Source organism: Nerophis lumbriciformis, linkage group LG29, assembly GCF_033978685.3.
Source record: "Nerophis lumbriciformis linkage group LG29, RoL_Nlum_v2.1, whole genome shotgun sequence".
In the NCBI taxonomy this organism is placed as follows: domain Eukaryota; kingdom Metazoa; phylum Chordata; class Actinopteri; order Syngnathiformes; family Syngnathidae; genus Nerophis; species Nerophis lumbriciformis.
In genome coordinates this window covers 32417501-32432500 of record NC_084576.2, presented here as the reverse complement: position 1 = coordinate 32432500, position 15000 = coordinate 32417501, and the positions used below count along the sequence as shown (strand labels likewise).

The 15000-nt window shown below is 29.4% G+C and overlaps 1 protein-coding gene across 3 annotated transcripts in view; it reads left to right on the top strand.

The window, feature by feature from the left end:
• Positions 1–15000, top strand: part of LOC133571937 (putative deoxyribonuclease TATDN3) — a 93336-nt gene that overhangs the window by 22859 nt on the left and 55477 nt on the right. The window contains exons 9-11 of one of the 3 annotated variants that reach the window (XM_061924483.1): positions 7844–7924; positions 8001–8138; positions 14831–14971. In XM_061924483.1, coding sequence (XP_061780467.1) covers positions 7844–7924; positions 8001–8138; positions 14831–14839 — 228 coding nt within the window. In that variant the 3' untranslated portion in view covers positions 14840–14971. Of the gene's footprint in view, positions 1–7843; positions 7925–8000; positions 8139–14830; positions 14972–15000 lie in introns of those variants that run through there. The other 2 variants (XM_061924482.2, XM_061924480.2) reach the window with 2 other exon arrangements.

Here is a 15000-nt window from a genome sequence, read left to right as displayed (position 1 = left end):
TTCTTGTCTTCATGAAAGAAAGGAATATATATGTGTTAAACATGCTTGTATTATCTTTAAACACCTTCAACTTGTTAACAATATTAACTATATGTGTTAAACATGCTTGTATTATCTTTAAACACCTTTAACATATTAACTATATGTGTTAAACATGCTTGTATTATCATTAAACACCTTTAATTTTTTAACAATATTAACTATATGTGTTAAACATGCTTGCATTATCATTAAACACCTTCAACTTGTTAACAATATTAACTATATGTGTTAAACATGCTTGTATTATCTTTAAACACCTTTAACTTATTAACAATATTAACTATATGTGTTAAACATGCTTGTATTATCATTAAACACCTTTAATTTTTTAACAATATTAACTATGTGTTAAACATGCTTGTATTATCTTTAAACACCTTTAACTTATTAACAATATTAACTATATGTATTAAACATGCTTGTATTATCATTAAACACCTTTAATTTTTTAACAATATTAACTATGTGTTAAACATGCTTGTATTATCATTAAACACCTTTAACTTGTTAACAATATTAACTATATGTATTAAATATACTTGTATTATCATTAAACACCTTTAATTTTTTAACAATATTAACTATATGTGTTAAACATGCTTGCATTATCTTTAAACACCTTTAACTTGTTAACAATATTAACTATATGTATTAAACATGCTTGTATTATCATTAAACACCTTTAACTTGTTAACAATATTAACTATATGTATTAAACATTCTTGTATTATCATTAAACACCTTTAATTTTTTAACAATATTAACTATATGTATTAAACATGCTTGTACTATCATTAAACACCTTAACTTGTTTACAATATTAACTATATGTGTTAAACATGCTTGTATTATCTTTAAACACCTTTAACTTATTAACAATATTAACTATATGTATTAAACATGCTTGTATTATCTTTAAACACCTTAACTTGTTAACAATATTAACTATATGTGTTAAACATGCTTGTATTATCATTAAACACCTTTAACTTGTTAACAATATTAACTATATGTGTTAAACATGCTTGTATTATCTTTAAACACCTTTAACTTATTAACAATATTAACTATATGTGTTAAACATGCTTGTATTATCTTTAAACACCTTCAACTTGTTAACAATATTAACTATATGTGTTAAACATGCTTGTATTATCTTTAAACACCTTTAACTTATTAACAATATTAACTATATGTGTTAAACATGCTTGTATTATCTTTAAACACCTTCAACTTGTTAACAATATTAACTATATGTGTTAAACATGCTTGTATTATCTTTAAACACCTTTAAGTTGTTAACTATTAACTATATGTATTAAACATGCTTGTATTATCATTAAACACCTTTAATTTTTTAACAATATTAACTATATGTATTAAACATTCTTGTATTATCATTAAACACCTTTAATTTTTTAACAATATTAACTATATGTGTTAAACATGCTTGCATTATCATTAAACACCTTCAACTTGTTAACAATATTAACTATATGTGTTAAACATGCTTGTATTATCTTTAACCACCTTTAACTTATTAACAATATTAACTATATGTGTTAAACATGCTTGTATTATCTTTTAACACCTTTAACTTGTTAACAATATTAACTATATGTATTAAACATTCTTGTATTATCATTAAACACCTTTAATTTTTTAACAATATTAACTATACGTGTTAAACATGCTTGCATTATCATTAAACACCTTCAACTTGTTAACAATATTAACTATATGTGTTAAACATGCTTGTATTATCTTTAAACACCTTTTACTTATTAACAATATTAACTATATGTATTAAACATGCTTGTATTATCTTTAAACACCTTTAACTTATTAACAATATTAACTATATGTGTTAAACATGCTTGTATTATCATTAAACACCTTTAATTTTTTAACAATATTAACTATATGTGTTAAACATGCTTGTATTATCTTTAAACACCTTCAACTTGTTAACAATATTAACTATATGTGTTAAACATGCTTGTATTATCTTTAAACACCTTTTACTTATTAACAATATTAACTATATGTATTAAACATGCTTGTATTATCTTTAAACACCTTTAACTTATTAACAATATTAACTATATGTGTTAAACATGCTTGTATTATCATTAAACACCTTTAATTTTTTAACAATATTAACTATATGTGTTAAACATGCTTGTATTATCTTTAAACACCTTTAAGTTGTTAACAATATTAATTATGTGTTAAACATGTTTGTATTATCTTTTAACACCTTTAACTTGTTAACAATATTAACTATATGTATTAAACATTCTTGTATTATCATTAAACACCTTTAATTTTTTAACAATATTAACTATATGTGTTAAACATGCTTGCATTATCATTAAACACCTTCAACTTGTTAACAATATTAACTATATGTGTTAAACATGCTTGTATTATCTTTAAACACCTTTAACTTGTTAACAATATTAATTATATGTGTTAAACATGCTTGTATTATCTTTTAACACCTTTAACTTGTTAACAATATTAACTATATGTATTAAACATTCTTGTATTATCATTAAACACCTTTAATTTTTTAACAATATTAACTATGTATTAAACATGCTTGTATTATCATTAAACACCTTTAATTTTTTAACAATATTAACTATATGTGTTAAACATGCTTGTATTATCTTTAAACACCTTTAACTTATTAACAATATTAACTATATGTATTAAACATTCTTGTATTATCATTAAACACCTTTAATTTTTTAACAATATTAACTATGTGTTAAACATGCTTGTATTATCATTAAACACCTTTAACTTGTTAACAATATTAACTGTATGTGTTAAACATGCTTGTATTATCTTTAACCACCTTTAACGTATTAACAATATTAACTATATGTGTTAAACATGCTTGTATTATCTTTAAACACCTTTAAGTTGTTAACTATTAACTATATGTATTAAACATGCTTGTATTATCATTAAACACCTTTAATTTTTTAACAATATTAACTATGTGTTAAACATGCTTGCATTATCTTTAAACACCTTTTACTTGTTAACAATATTAACTATATGTATTAAACATTCTTGTATTATCATTAAACACCTTTAATTTTTTAACAATATTAACTATGTGTTAAACATGCTTGTATTATCATTAAACACCTTTAACTTGTTAACAATATTAACTGTATGTGTTAAACATGCTTGTATTATCTTTAACCACCTTTAACTTATTAACAATATTAACTATATGTGTTAAACATGCTTGTATTATCTTTAAACACCTTTAAGTTGTTAACTATTAACTATATGTATTAAACATGCTTGTATTATCATTAAACACCTTTAATTTTTTAACAATATTAACTATGTGTTAAACATGCTTGCATTATCTTTAAACACCTTTTACTTGTTAACAATATTAACTATATGTATTAAACATTCTTGTATTATCATTAAACACCTTTAATTTTTTAACAATATTAACTATGTGTTAAACATGCTTGCATTATCTTTAAACACCTTTTACTTGTTAACAATATTAACTATATGTATTAAACATACTTGTATTATCATTAAACACCTTTAATTTTTTAACAATATTAACTATATGTATTAAACATTCTTGTATTATCATTAAACACCTTTAATTTTTTAACAATATTAACTATATGTATTAAACATTCTTGTATTATCATTAAACACCTTTAATTTTTTAACAATATTAACTATGTGTTAAACATGCTTGTATTATCTTTAAACACCTTTAACTTATTAACAATATTAACTATATGTGTTAAACATGCTTGCATTGTCATTAAACACCTTTAACTTGTTAACAATATTAACTATATGTGTTAAACATGCTTTTATTATCTTTAAACACCTTTAAGTTGTTAACAATATTAACTATATGTATTAAACATGCTTGTATTATCATTAAACACTTTTAATTTTTTAACAATATGAACTATATGTGTTAAACATGCTTGCATTATCTTTAAACACCTTTTACTTGTTAACAACATTAACTATATGTATTAAACATTCTTGTATTATCATTAAACACCTTTAATTTTTTAACAATATTAACTATATGTGTTAAACATGCTTGTATTATCATTAAACACCTTTAACTTGTTAACAATATTAACTGTATGTATTAAACATGCTTGTATTATCATTAAACACTTTTAACTTGTTAACAATATTAACTATATGTGTTAAACATGCTTGTATTATCTTTAAACACCTTTAACTTATTAACAATATTAACTATATGTATTAAACATGCTTGTATTATCATTAAACACCTTTACTTTTTTTAACAATATTAACTATATGTGTTAAACATGCTTGCATTATCTTTAAACACCTTTTACTTGTTAACAATATTAACTATATGTATTAAACATACTTGTATTATCATTAAACACCTTTAATTTTTTAACAATATTAACTATATGTGTTAAACATGCTTGCATTATCTTTAAACACCTTTTACTTGTTAACAATATTAACTATATGTGTTAAACATGCTTGCATTATCTTTAAACACCTTTAACTTGTTAACAATATTAACTATATGTGTTAAACATGCTTGCATTATCATTAAACACCTTCAACTTGTTAACAATATTAACTATATGTGTTAAACATGCTTGTATTATCTTTAAACACCTTTAATTTTTTAACAATATGAACTATATGTGTTAAACATGCTTGTATTATCATTAAACACCTTTAATTTTTTAACAATATTAACTATATGTGTTAAACATGCTTGTATTATCTTTAAACACCTTTAAGTTGTTAACAATATTAATTATGTGTTAAACATGCTTGTATTATCTTTTAACACCTTTAACTTGTTAACAATATTAACTATATGTATTAAACATTCTTGTATTATCATTAAACACCTTTAATTTTTTAACAATATTAACTATATGTGTTAAACATGCTTGCATTATCATTAAACACCTTCAACTTGTTAACAATATTAACTATATGTGTTAAACATGCTTGTATTATCTTTAAACACCTTTAAGTTGTTAACAATATTAATTATATGTGTTAAACATGCTTGTATTATCTTTTAACACCTTTAACTTGTTAACAATATTAACTATATGTATTAAACATTCTTGTATTATCATTAAACACCTTTAATTTTTTAACAATATTAACTATATGTGTTAAACATGCTTGCATTATCTTTAAACACCTTTTACTTGTTAACAATATTAACTATATGTATTAAACATGCTTGTATTATCATTAAACACCTTTAATTTTTTAACAATAACTATTTGTGTTAAACATGCTTGCATTATCTTTAAACACCTTTTACTTGTTAACAATATTAACTATATGTATTAAACATGCTTGTATTATCATTAAACACCTTTAATTTTTTAACAATATTAACTATGTGTTAAACATGCTTGTATTATCATTAAACACCTTTAACTTGTTAACAATATTAACTATATGTGTTGAACATACTTGTATTATCATTAAACACCTTTAATTTTTTAACAATATTAACTATATGTGTTAAACATGCTTGCATTATCTTTAAACACCTTTAACTTATTAACAATATTAACTATATGTATTAAACATGCTTGTATTATCATTAAACACCTTTAATTTTTTAACAATATTAACTATGTGTTAAACATGCTTGTATTATCATTAAACACCTTTAACTTGTTAACAATATTAACTATATGTGTTAAACATGCTTGTATTATCTTTAAACACCTTTAAGTTGTTAACTATTAACTATATGTATTAAACATGCTTGTATTATCATTAAACACCTTTAATTTTTTAACAATATTAACTATGTGTTAAACATTCTTGCATTATCTTTAAACACCTTTTACTTGTTAACAATATTAACTATATGTATTAAACATACTTGTATTATCATTAAACACCTTTAATTTTTTAACAATATTAACTATATGTGTTAAACATGCTTGCATTATCTTTAAACACCTTTTACTTGTTAACAATATTAACTATATGTATTAAACATTCTTGTATTATCATTAAACACCTTTAATTTTTTAACAATATTAACTATATGTATTAAACATGCTTGCATTATCATTAAACACCTTTTACTTGTTAACAATATTAACTATATGTATTAAACATTCTTGTATTATCATTAAACACCTTTAATTTTTTAACAATATTAACTATATGTGTTAAACATGCTTGCATTATCTTTAAACACCTTTTACTTGTTAACAATATTAACTACATGTATTAAACATACTTGTATTATCATTAAACACCTTTAATTTTTTAACAATATTAACTATATGTATTAAACATTCTTGTATTATCATTAAACACCTTTAATTTTTTAACAATATTAACTATATGTGTTAAACATGCTTGCATTATCTTTAAACACCTTCAACTTGTTAACAATATTAACTATGTGTTAAACATGCTTGTATTATCTTTAAACACCTTTAACTTATTAACAATATTAACTATATGTATTAAACATGCTTGCATTATCTTTAAACACCTTTAACTTGTTAACAATATTAACTGTATGTATTAAACATGCTTGTATTATCATTAAACACCTTTAACTTGTTAACAATATTAACTATATGTGTTAAACATGCTTGTATTATCTTTAAACACCTTTAACTTATTAACAATATTAACTATATGTGTTAAACATGCTTGTATTATCTTTAAACACCTTTAAATTGTTAACTATTAACTATATGTATTAAACATGCTTGTATTATCATTAAACACCTTTAATTTAACAATATTAACTATATGTGTTAAACATGCTTGCATTATCTTTAAACACCTTTTACTTGTTAACAATATTAACTATATGTATTAAACATGCTTGCATTATCATTAAACACCTTTAAGTTGTTAACAATATTAACTATATGTATTAAACATGCTTGTATTATCTTTAAACACCTTTAACTTATTAACAATATTAACTATATGTGTTAAACATGCTTGCATTATCTTTAAACACCTTTTACTTGTTAACAATATTAACTATATGTATTAAACATACTTGTATTATCTTTAAACACCTTTAACTTATTAACAATATTAACTATATGTGTTAAACATGCTTGCATTATCATTAAACACCTTTTACTTGTTAACAATATTAACTATATGTATTAAACATTCTTGTATTATCATTAAACACCTTTAATTTTTTAACAATATTAACTATATGTGTTAAACATGCTTGCATTATCATTAAACACCTTTTACTTGTTAACAATATTAACTATATGTATTAAACATTCTTGTATTATCATTAAACATCTTTAATTTTTTAACAATATTAACTATATGTGTTAAACATGCTTGCATTATCTTTAAACACCTTTTACTTGTTAACAATATTAACTATATGTATTAAACATTCTTGTATTATCATTAAACACCTTTAATTTTTTAACAAAAACATATATTTCATAAATAAGTAAATATAAATGATATATATGAATGAGGTAGATCCCCACGACTTGATCAATTGAAAAGTAGCTCGCCTGCAGAAAAAGTGTGAGCACCCCTGATATACAACCTTAGAGTGGTGTCATGTTTGATTGCGTGTTTACTTCTGCTCTACTTCCTGCGCCGAAAGCCCTCATGAATGAATTTGTAGTTTATTGATCATAAATGTGCGGATTTTCACCATTTAAAGACTGGTAGTTAGTTTGGACGTGAGTTCAAAGGAATAATCTGTGACTGACTGCACATCTTTTCCTCCACTAAGAAGCAGAAACTGGTCAAGCAGTTGCCGTTGGAGAACATGTGTCTGGAAACCGACTCGCCCGCTCTGGGCCCAGAGAAGCAGGTGCCACTTTTTGTCTGCATTCCAGCAGTTTCCGGTCTCCCTCTCGTCCTTCTCAGCCTCACTGTCACACGTCCAGGTGAGGAACGAGCCGCAGAACGTCCGCGTTTCCGCCGAGTACATCAGCCGCGTCAAGGGCGTGTCCCTGGAGCAGGTGATGGAGGCCACCACGCAGAACGCACTTCGACTCTTCCCCAAGTTGAAGGCGGCCATCAAGGTGTGACTCCATGATTGTGTCCAGTGTGCTTTCTTGTCAGCCTCATTACAACGTCAACGTACAAAGTTTGCATATTTAAACACCAGTTTAATTCTTCATAAACATGTCATATTTTTACATTTCTACAACTCTTATTTTGTTGTGATGTAGTGATTGGAGCACATACTTGTTGCTCACAAAAAACATTCATGAAGTTTGCTTCTTTTATGAATTTATTATGGCTCTACTGAAAATGTGCTGGGTCAAAAGTATACATACAGCAATGTTAATATTTGCTTACCGTATTTTTCGGACTATAAGTCGCAGTTTTTTTCATAGTTTGGCCAGTGCGACTTATACTCAGGAGCGACTTATGTGTGAAATGATTAACACATTAGCGTAAAATATCAAATAATATTATTCATCTCATTCACGTAAGAAAGTGGTTCTCAACCTTTTTTTCAGTGATGTAACCCCTGTGAAAATGTTTTTAATTCAAGTACCCCCTAATCAGAGCAAAGCATTTTACGTTGAAAAAAAGAGATAAAGAAGTAAAATACAGCACTATGTCATCAGTTTCTGATTTATTAAATTGTATAACAGTGCAAAATATTGCTCATTTGTAGTGGTCTTTCTTGAACTATTTGGGAAAAAAAAGATATAAAAATAATTAAAAACTTGTTGAAAAATAAACAAGTGATTCAATTATAAATAAAGATTTCCAGAGGTGGGTAGAGTAGCCAGAAATTGTACTCAAGTAAGAGTACTGTTACTTTAGAGATTTATTACTCAAGTAAAAGTAAGGAGTAGTCACCCAAATATTTACTTGAGTAAAAGTAAAAAGTATGTTGTGAAAAAACTACTCAAGTACTGAGTAACTGATGAGTAACATACACACTCATATCATATATATATATATACCGGGTATATATATATATATATATATATATATATACATACACACATATATATATATATATATATATATATACACATATATATATATACAGTATATAATTTATATTTATTTATTTTGCCGTTTTTGTTTACATGTTAAAGGTGTTTTAATGAATATACATGCATGTTTAACACATATAGATTCCTTTCTTTCATGAAGACAAGAATATAAGTTGGTGTATTACCTGATTCTGATGACTTGCATTGATTGTAATCAGACAATAGTGATGATAACGTCCACGTTTTCAAATAGAGGAGAAAAAAAGTTCCTCCTTTCTGTCTAATACCACATGAAAGTGGTTGGTTTTTGGCATCTTTTTTGTCCAGCTTCCATATTCGTTTCTATACACTTTACAAGAAATACATTGGCGGCAAACTCCGTAGCTTGCTAGCTTGTTTGCGCTGGCTTTCGGAGATTCTTGTTTTGAAAGCGCAGGCGCGATGGAGCGGCACTTTTATTGTGAAGACCGGAACTGTGCAGTCAGTCTTTAGGCTTTTGACGGGATGTACGGTTGAAATAAAAAAGGGTCTTTTTTCCTTCACACTTTTGATTGATTGATTGAAACTTTTATTAGTAGATTGCACAGTACAGTACATATTCCGTACAATTGACCACTAAATGGTAATACCCCAATAAGTTTTTCAACTTGTTTAAGTCAGGTCATGTGACCGCCTGGCTCTGTTTGATTGGTCCAACGTCACCAGTGACTGCATCTGATTGGTGGAACGGAGTGAACGTCACCAGTGACTGTATTTTTTTAAACGCAGGCACTATGAAGGTCTGTCTGACAGACCAAAACAAACAAAGCGTGCATTAACAGATCGATAAAAATTAGTAGCGAGTAGCGAGCTGAATGTAGATAAAAGTAGCGGAGTAAAAGTAGCGGAGTAAAAGTAGCATTTCTTCTCTATAAATATACTCAAGTAAAAGTAAAAGTATGTTGCATTAAAACTACTCTTAGAAGTACAATTTATCCCAAAAGTTACTCAAGTAGATGTAACGGAGTAAATGTAGCACGTTACTACCCACCTCTGAAGATTTCTACACATAGAAGTAATCACCAACTTAAAGTGCCCTCTTTGGGGATTGTAATAGAGATCCATCTGGATTCATCAACTTAATTCTTAACATTTCTTCACAAAAAAATAAATCTTTAACATCAATATTTATGGAACATGTCCACAAAAAATCTAGCTGTCAACACTGAATATTGCATTGTTGCATTGTAATGAATGGAATAGCCTACTTGATTTGATGTTCAGTTTATGAACTTACATTCATATTTTGTTGAAGTATTGTTCAATAAATATATTTATAAAGGATTTTTGAATTGTTGCTATTTTTAGAATATTTCAAAAAAAATCTCACGTACCCCTTGGCATACTGTTGCGTTTGAACCAGTTGTTCCTCCCAGGGAATTCAAGCGGCTGGTCGCTCCCAAGCTCTTTATGACAGTACAGCTGAGTAGAAGAACCACCAGAGACAGAATAGGTATTTTGTAATTTTATCTCCAAAGCTTTGGAAATATAATGAGACCAGTCCTGCATAGAACATTCAATCGCACAGCTAAGATGGTCTGATCTAAAATATAAAAACCTTCTATTCTATAAAGTCTCTCTCCCTCCCACCCTCGCTGTCTTGTCTTTCTAGCCCAAACACATGCCCATTGTCCTCTGCAGCTGGACACAAGAAGAGATAAGGAGAAGGAGTATCTCTCCTCCTTACATTCCATAGTCAAGGTTAGCACACAGTGTTTGCAGACAACCAAAAGACCACAATTGGAAGAAAAACACTAGCTGTTTTGTAATATGATTATGAAAATAAAGAAGTAACACTTAAATACGGATATATGTAAATATCTGCCTCCGACAATACCTTCAAGTACCCCCAGGGGTACGCGTACCCCCATTTGAGAACCACTGACGTAAGAGACTAAACGTATAAGATTTCATGGGATTTAGCGATTAGGAGTGACAGATTGTTTGGTAAACGTATAGCTAGGGATGATGTTTGTTAAGAAATGATTGAGTTTGAGCCCATTATCGAACCGATTCCTTATCGATTCTCTTATCCAATCCAGATAGGTTGTTGTATATGGAAAAAAATATATATATATATATATATTTGGTTTAACAAAAGCTCACTTATTTTATAAGAAAAAAATAAAATACAAATAAATATTGACTGTTGTTACCCCCCTAAAAAAAAAAAATAAAAAAAAATATTGACTGTTGTTACCCCCCTAAAAAAAAAAAAAAAAAAAAAAAAAATATTGACTGTTGTTACCCATGGTATGTTTTTTTGTTTTTTTTTTGTCATAAAAAAAATACAATCATGTGTGCTTACGGACTGTATTGATATATTAATTGATATATATAATGTAAGAACCGTAATGTAAGGTGAGTGTAAATGGGGAAGTGTATCTTGTGTTTTTTATGTTTATTTAATAATAATTAAAAAAAAAAAAAAGATACCGATACCGATAATAAAAAAAAAAACGATACCGATAATTTCCGATATTACATTTTAAAGCTTTTATTGGCCGATAATATCAAACATTTCTACTCCTAATTATTTAAAAAAAAAAAAAAAAAAAATGTTTTCCCCAAATTTCCAGGAAGTTCCCATTGAAATGAATGGGACATTTTTCCAAGTTGCACAATTCCCACATTTTTCAATATATTCAAACTATTCCAACATCAACACATTCCACTCATCCTGGACATTCAAACTAACACGTTCCCAAGTTCCAAACCAAATTCCAGTTTTCCTGGAAATTCAAACCATAATTCCAACATTCAAACTATTCTTCCATTCATGCTACATTCTGTCAGCATTTCACTTCAACTTCAGCATTGGAGCATTGACACAACATCAGAGGTGGGTAGTAACGCGCTACATTTACTCTGTTACATCTACTTGAGTAACTTTTGGGATAAATTGTACTTCTAAGAGTAGTTTTAATGCAACATACTTTTACTTTTACTTAAGTATATTTATAGAGAAGGAACGCTACTTTTACTCCGCTACTTTTATCTACATTCAGCTCGCTACTCACTACTAATTTTTATCGATCTGTCAATGCACGCTTTGTTTGTTTTGGTCTGTCAGACAGACCTTCATAGTGCCTGCCTTACTGGTGACTTCGTTCCACCAATCAGATGCAGTCACTGGTGACGTTGGACCAATCAGAGACAGGTGGTCACATGACCTGACTTAAACAAGTTGAAAAACTTATTGGGGTGTTACCATTTAGTGATCAATTGTACGGAATATGTACTGTACTGTGCAATCTAATAATAAAAGTTCCAATCAATCAATCAAAAGTGTGAAGGAAAAAATATACTTTTTTTATTTCAACCGTACATCCCGTCAAAAGCCTCAAGACTGACCGCACAATGAGGACGTTCCTGTCTTCACAATAAAAGTGCCGCTCCATCGCGCCTGCGCTTTCAAAACAAGAGTCTCCGAAAGCCAGCGCAAACAAGCTAGCAAGCTACGGAGTTTGCCGCCAATGTATTTCTTGTAAAGTGTATAAAAACGAATATGGAAGCTGGACAAATAAGATGCCAAAAACCAACCACTTTCATGTGGTATTAGACAGAAAGGAGGAACTTTTCTTCTCCTCCATTTGAAAACGTGGACATTATCAGCACTACTGTCTGATTACAATCAACGCAAGTCATCAGAATCAGGTGATACACCAACTTATATTCTAGTCTTCATTAAAGAAAGGAATCTATATGTTAAACATGCATGTATATTCATTAAAACTCCTTTAACATGTAAACAAAAACAGCAAAATAAATACATATAAATGATATACTGTATATATCAATGTATATGTATGTGTGTATATATATATATATATATATATACACACAGGTAAAAGCCAGTAAATTAGAATATTTTGAAAAACTTGATTTATTTCAGTAATTGCATTCAAAAGGTGTAACTTGTACATTATATTTATTCATTGCACACAGACTGATGCATTCAAATGTTTATTTCATTTAATTTTGATGATTTGAAGTGGCAACAAATGAAAATCCAAAATTCCGTGTGTCACAAAATTAGAATATTACTTAAGGCTAATACAAAAAAGGGATTTTTAGAAATGTTGGCCAACTGAAAAGTATGAAAATGAAAAATATGAGCATGTACAATACTCAATACTTGGTTGGAGCTCCTTTTGCCCCAATTACTGCGTTAATGCGGCGTGGCATGGAGTCGATGAGTTTCTGGCACTGCTCAGGTGTTATGAGAGCCCAGGTTGCTCTGATAGTGGCCTTCAACTCTTCTGCGTTTTTGGGTCTGGCATTCTGCATCTTCCTTTTCACAATACCCCACAGATTTTCTATGGGGCTAAGGTCAGGGGAGTTGGCGGGCCAATTTAGAACAGAAATACCATGGTCCGTAAACCAGGCACCGGTAGATTTTGCGCTGTGTGCAGGCGCCAAGTCCTGTTGGAACTTGAAATCTCCATCTCCATAGAGCAGGTCAGCAGCAGGAAGCATGAAGTGCTCTAAAACTTGCTGGTAGGCGGCTGCGTTGACCCTGGATCTCAGGAAACAGAGTGGACCGACACCAGCAGATGACATGGCACCCCAAACCATCACTGATGGTGAAAACTTTACACTAGACTTCAGGCAACGTGGATCCTGTGCCTCTCCTGTCTTCCTCCAGACTCTGGGACCTCGATTTCCAAAGGAAATGCAACATTTGCATGGTTGGGTGATGGTTGGGTAACGCAGTAATTGAGGCAAAAGGAGCTCCAACCAAGTATTGAGTATTGTACATGCTCATATTTTTCATTTTCATACTTTTCAGTTGGCCAACATTTCTAAAAATCCCTTTTATGTATTAGCCTTAAGTAATATTCTAATTTTGTGACACACGGAATTTTGGATTTTCATTTGTTGCCACTTCAAATCATCAAAATTAAATGAAATAAACATTTGAATGCATCAGTCTGTGTGCAATGAATAAATATAATGTACAAGTTACACCTTTTGAATGCAATTACTGAAATAAATCAAGTTTTTCAAAATATTCTAATTTACTGGCTTTTACCTGTATATATATATATGAGTGTGTATGTTACTCATCAGTTACTCAGTACTTGAGTAGTTTTTTCACAACATACTTTTTACTTTTACTCAAGTAAATATTTGGGTGACTACTCCTTACTTTTACTTGAGTAATAAATCTCTAAAGTAACAGTACTCTTACTTGAGTACAATTTCTGGCTACTCTACCCACCTCTGCACAACATTCCTTCAGGAATTGCCTCATCTCGTTGCATTTGTTTAGCGATAAGACAGAAGAACATTGTTCTTTTGTGCTTTAAAAATAAATAAGGGAAGCGCTTTATCCGAGTTCGGTCGATTGGTCCTTGAACGCATCACACGTGTCCAACCAGGCCTCGCCCCTGCTCGGATAAATCAGCGGTGTGGTCGCCACGCAGTCCCACCTGAAGGCCCCTCAAGGCGGGCTGGCGAGTCACTCTTAGCGGCCTCCAACTTCCGTCTGTGTCGGTGTTTGCGTGGATAAGTTTAGTGTCGGTGTTTGCGTGGATAAGTTTAGTGTCGGATGAACTTTGCCTCCCCCCCACCCTTCCTGTCGGTGGGGACTTCCCTGCGGCGTTCGGCGGCTCATTCCCGGGTAGAGAAGAGCCCAAACTCGGCGTCGAGTGAAATGAAAGTGAGCCGCTGAGTGGGTGAGTACATTTAACGCCTTCATCTTGTTTTAAAAGTGGAATTAAGACCAGCAAAGTGTTCAGGTGTGAGCTCCTCAGCAACATGACGGGCGACGCGGTAGTGAGGACGCTCGCCTTCGTCTGGCTGCGCCGGGCCGGCGCTGGAGGGCTGGCCGGCGGTGGGTGCTCCTATCCCGGATCAGTCCTGGTGAGTGTGGAGCCACGAC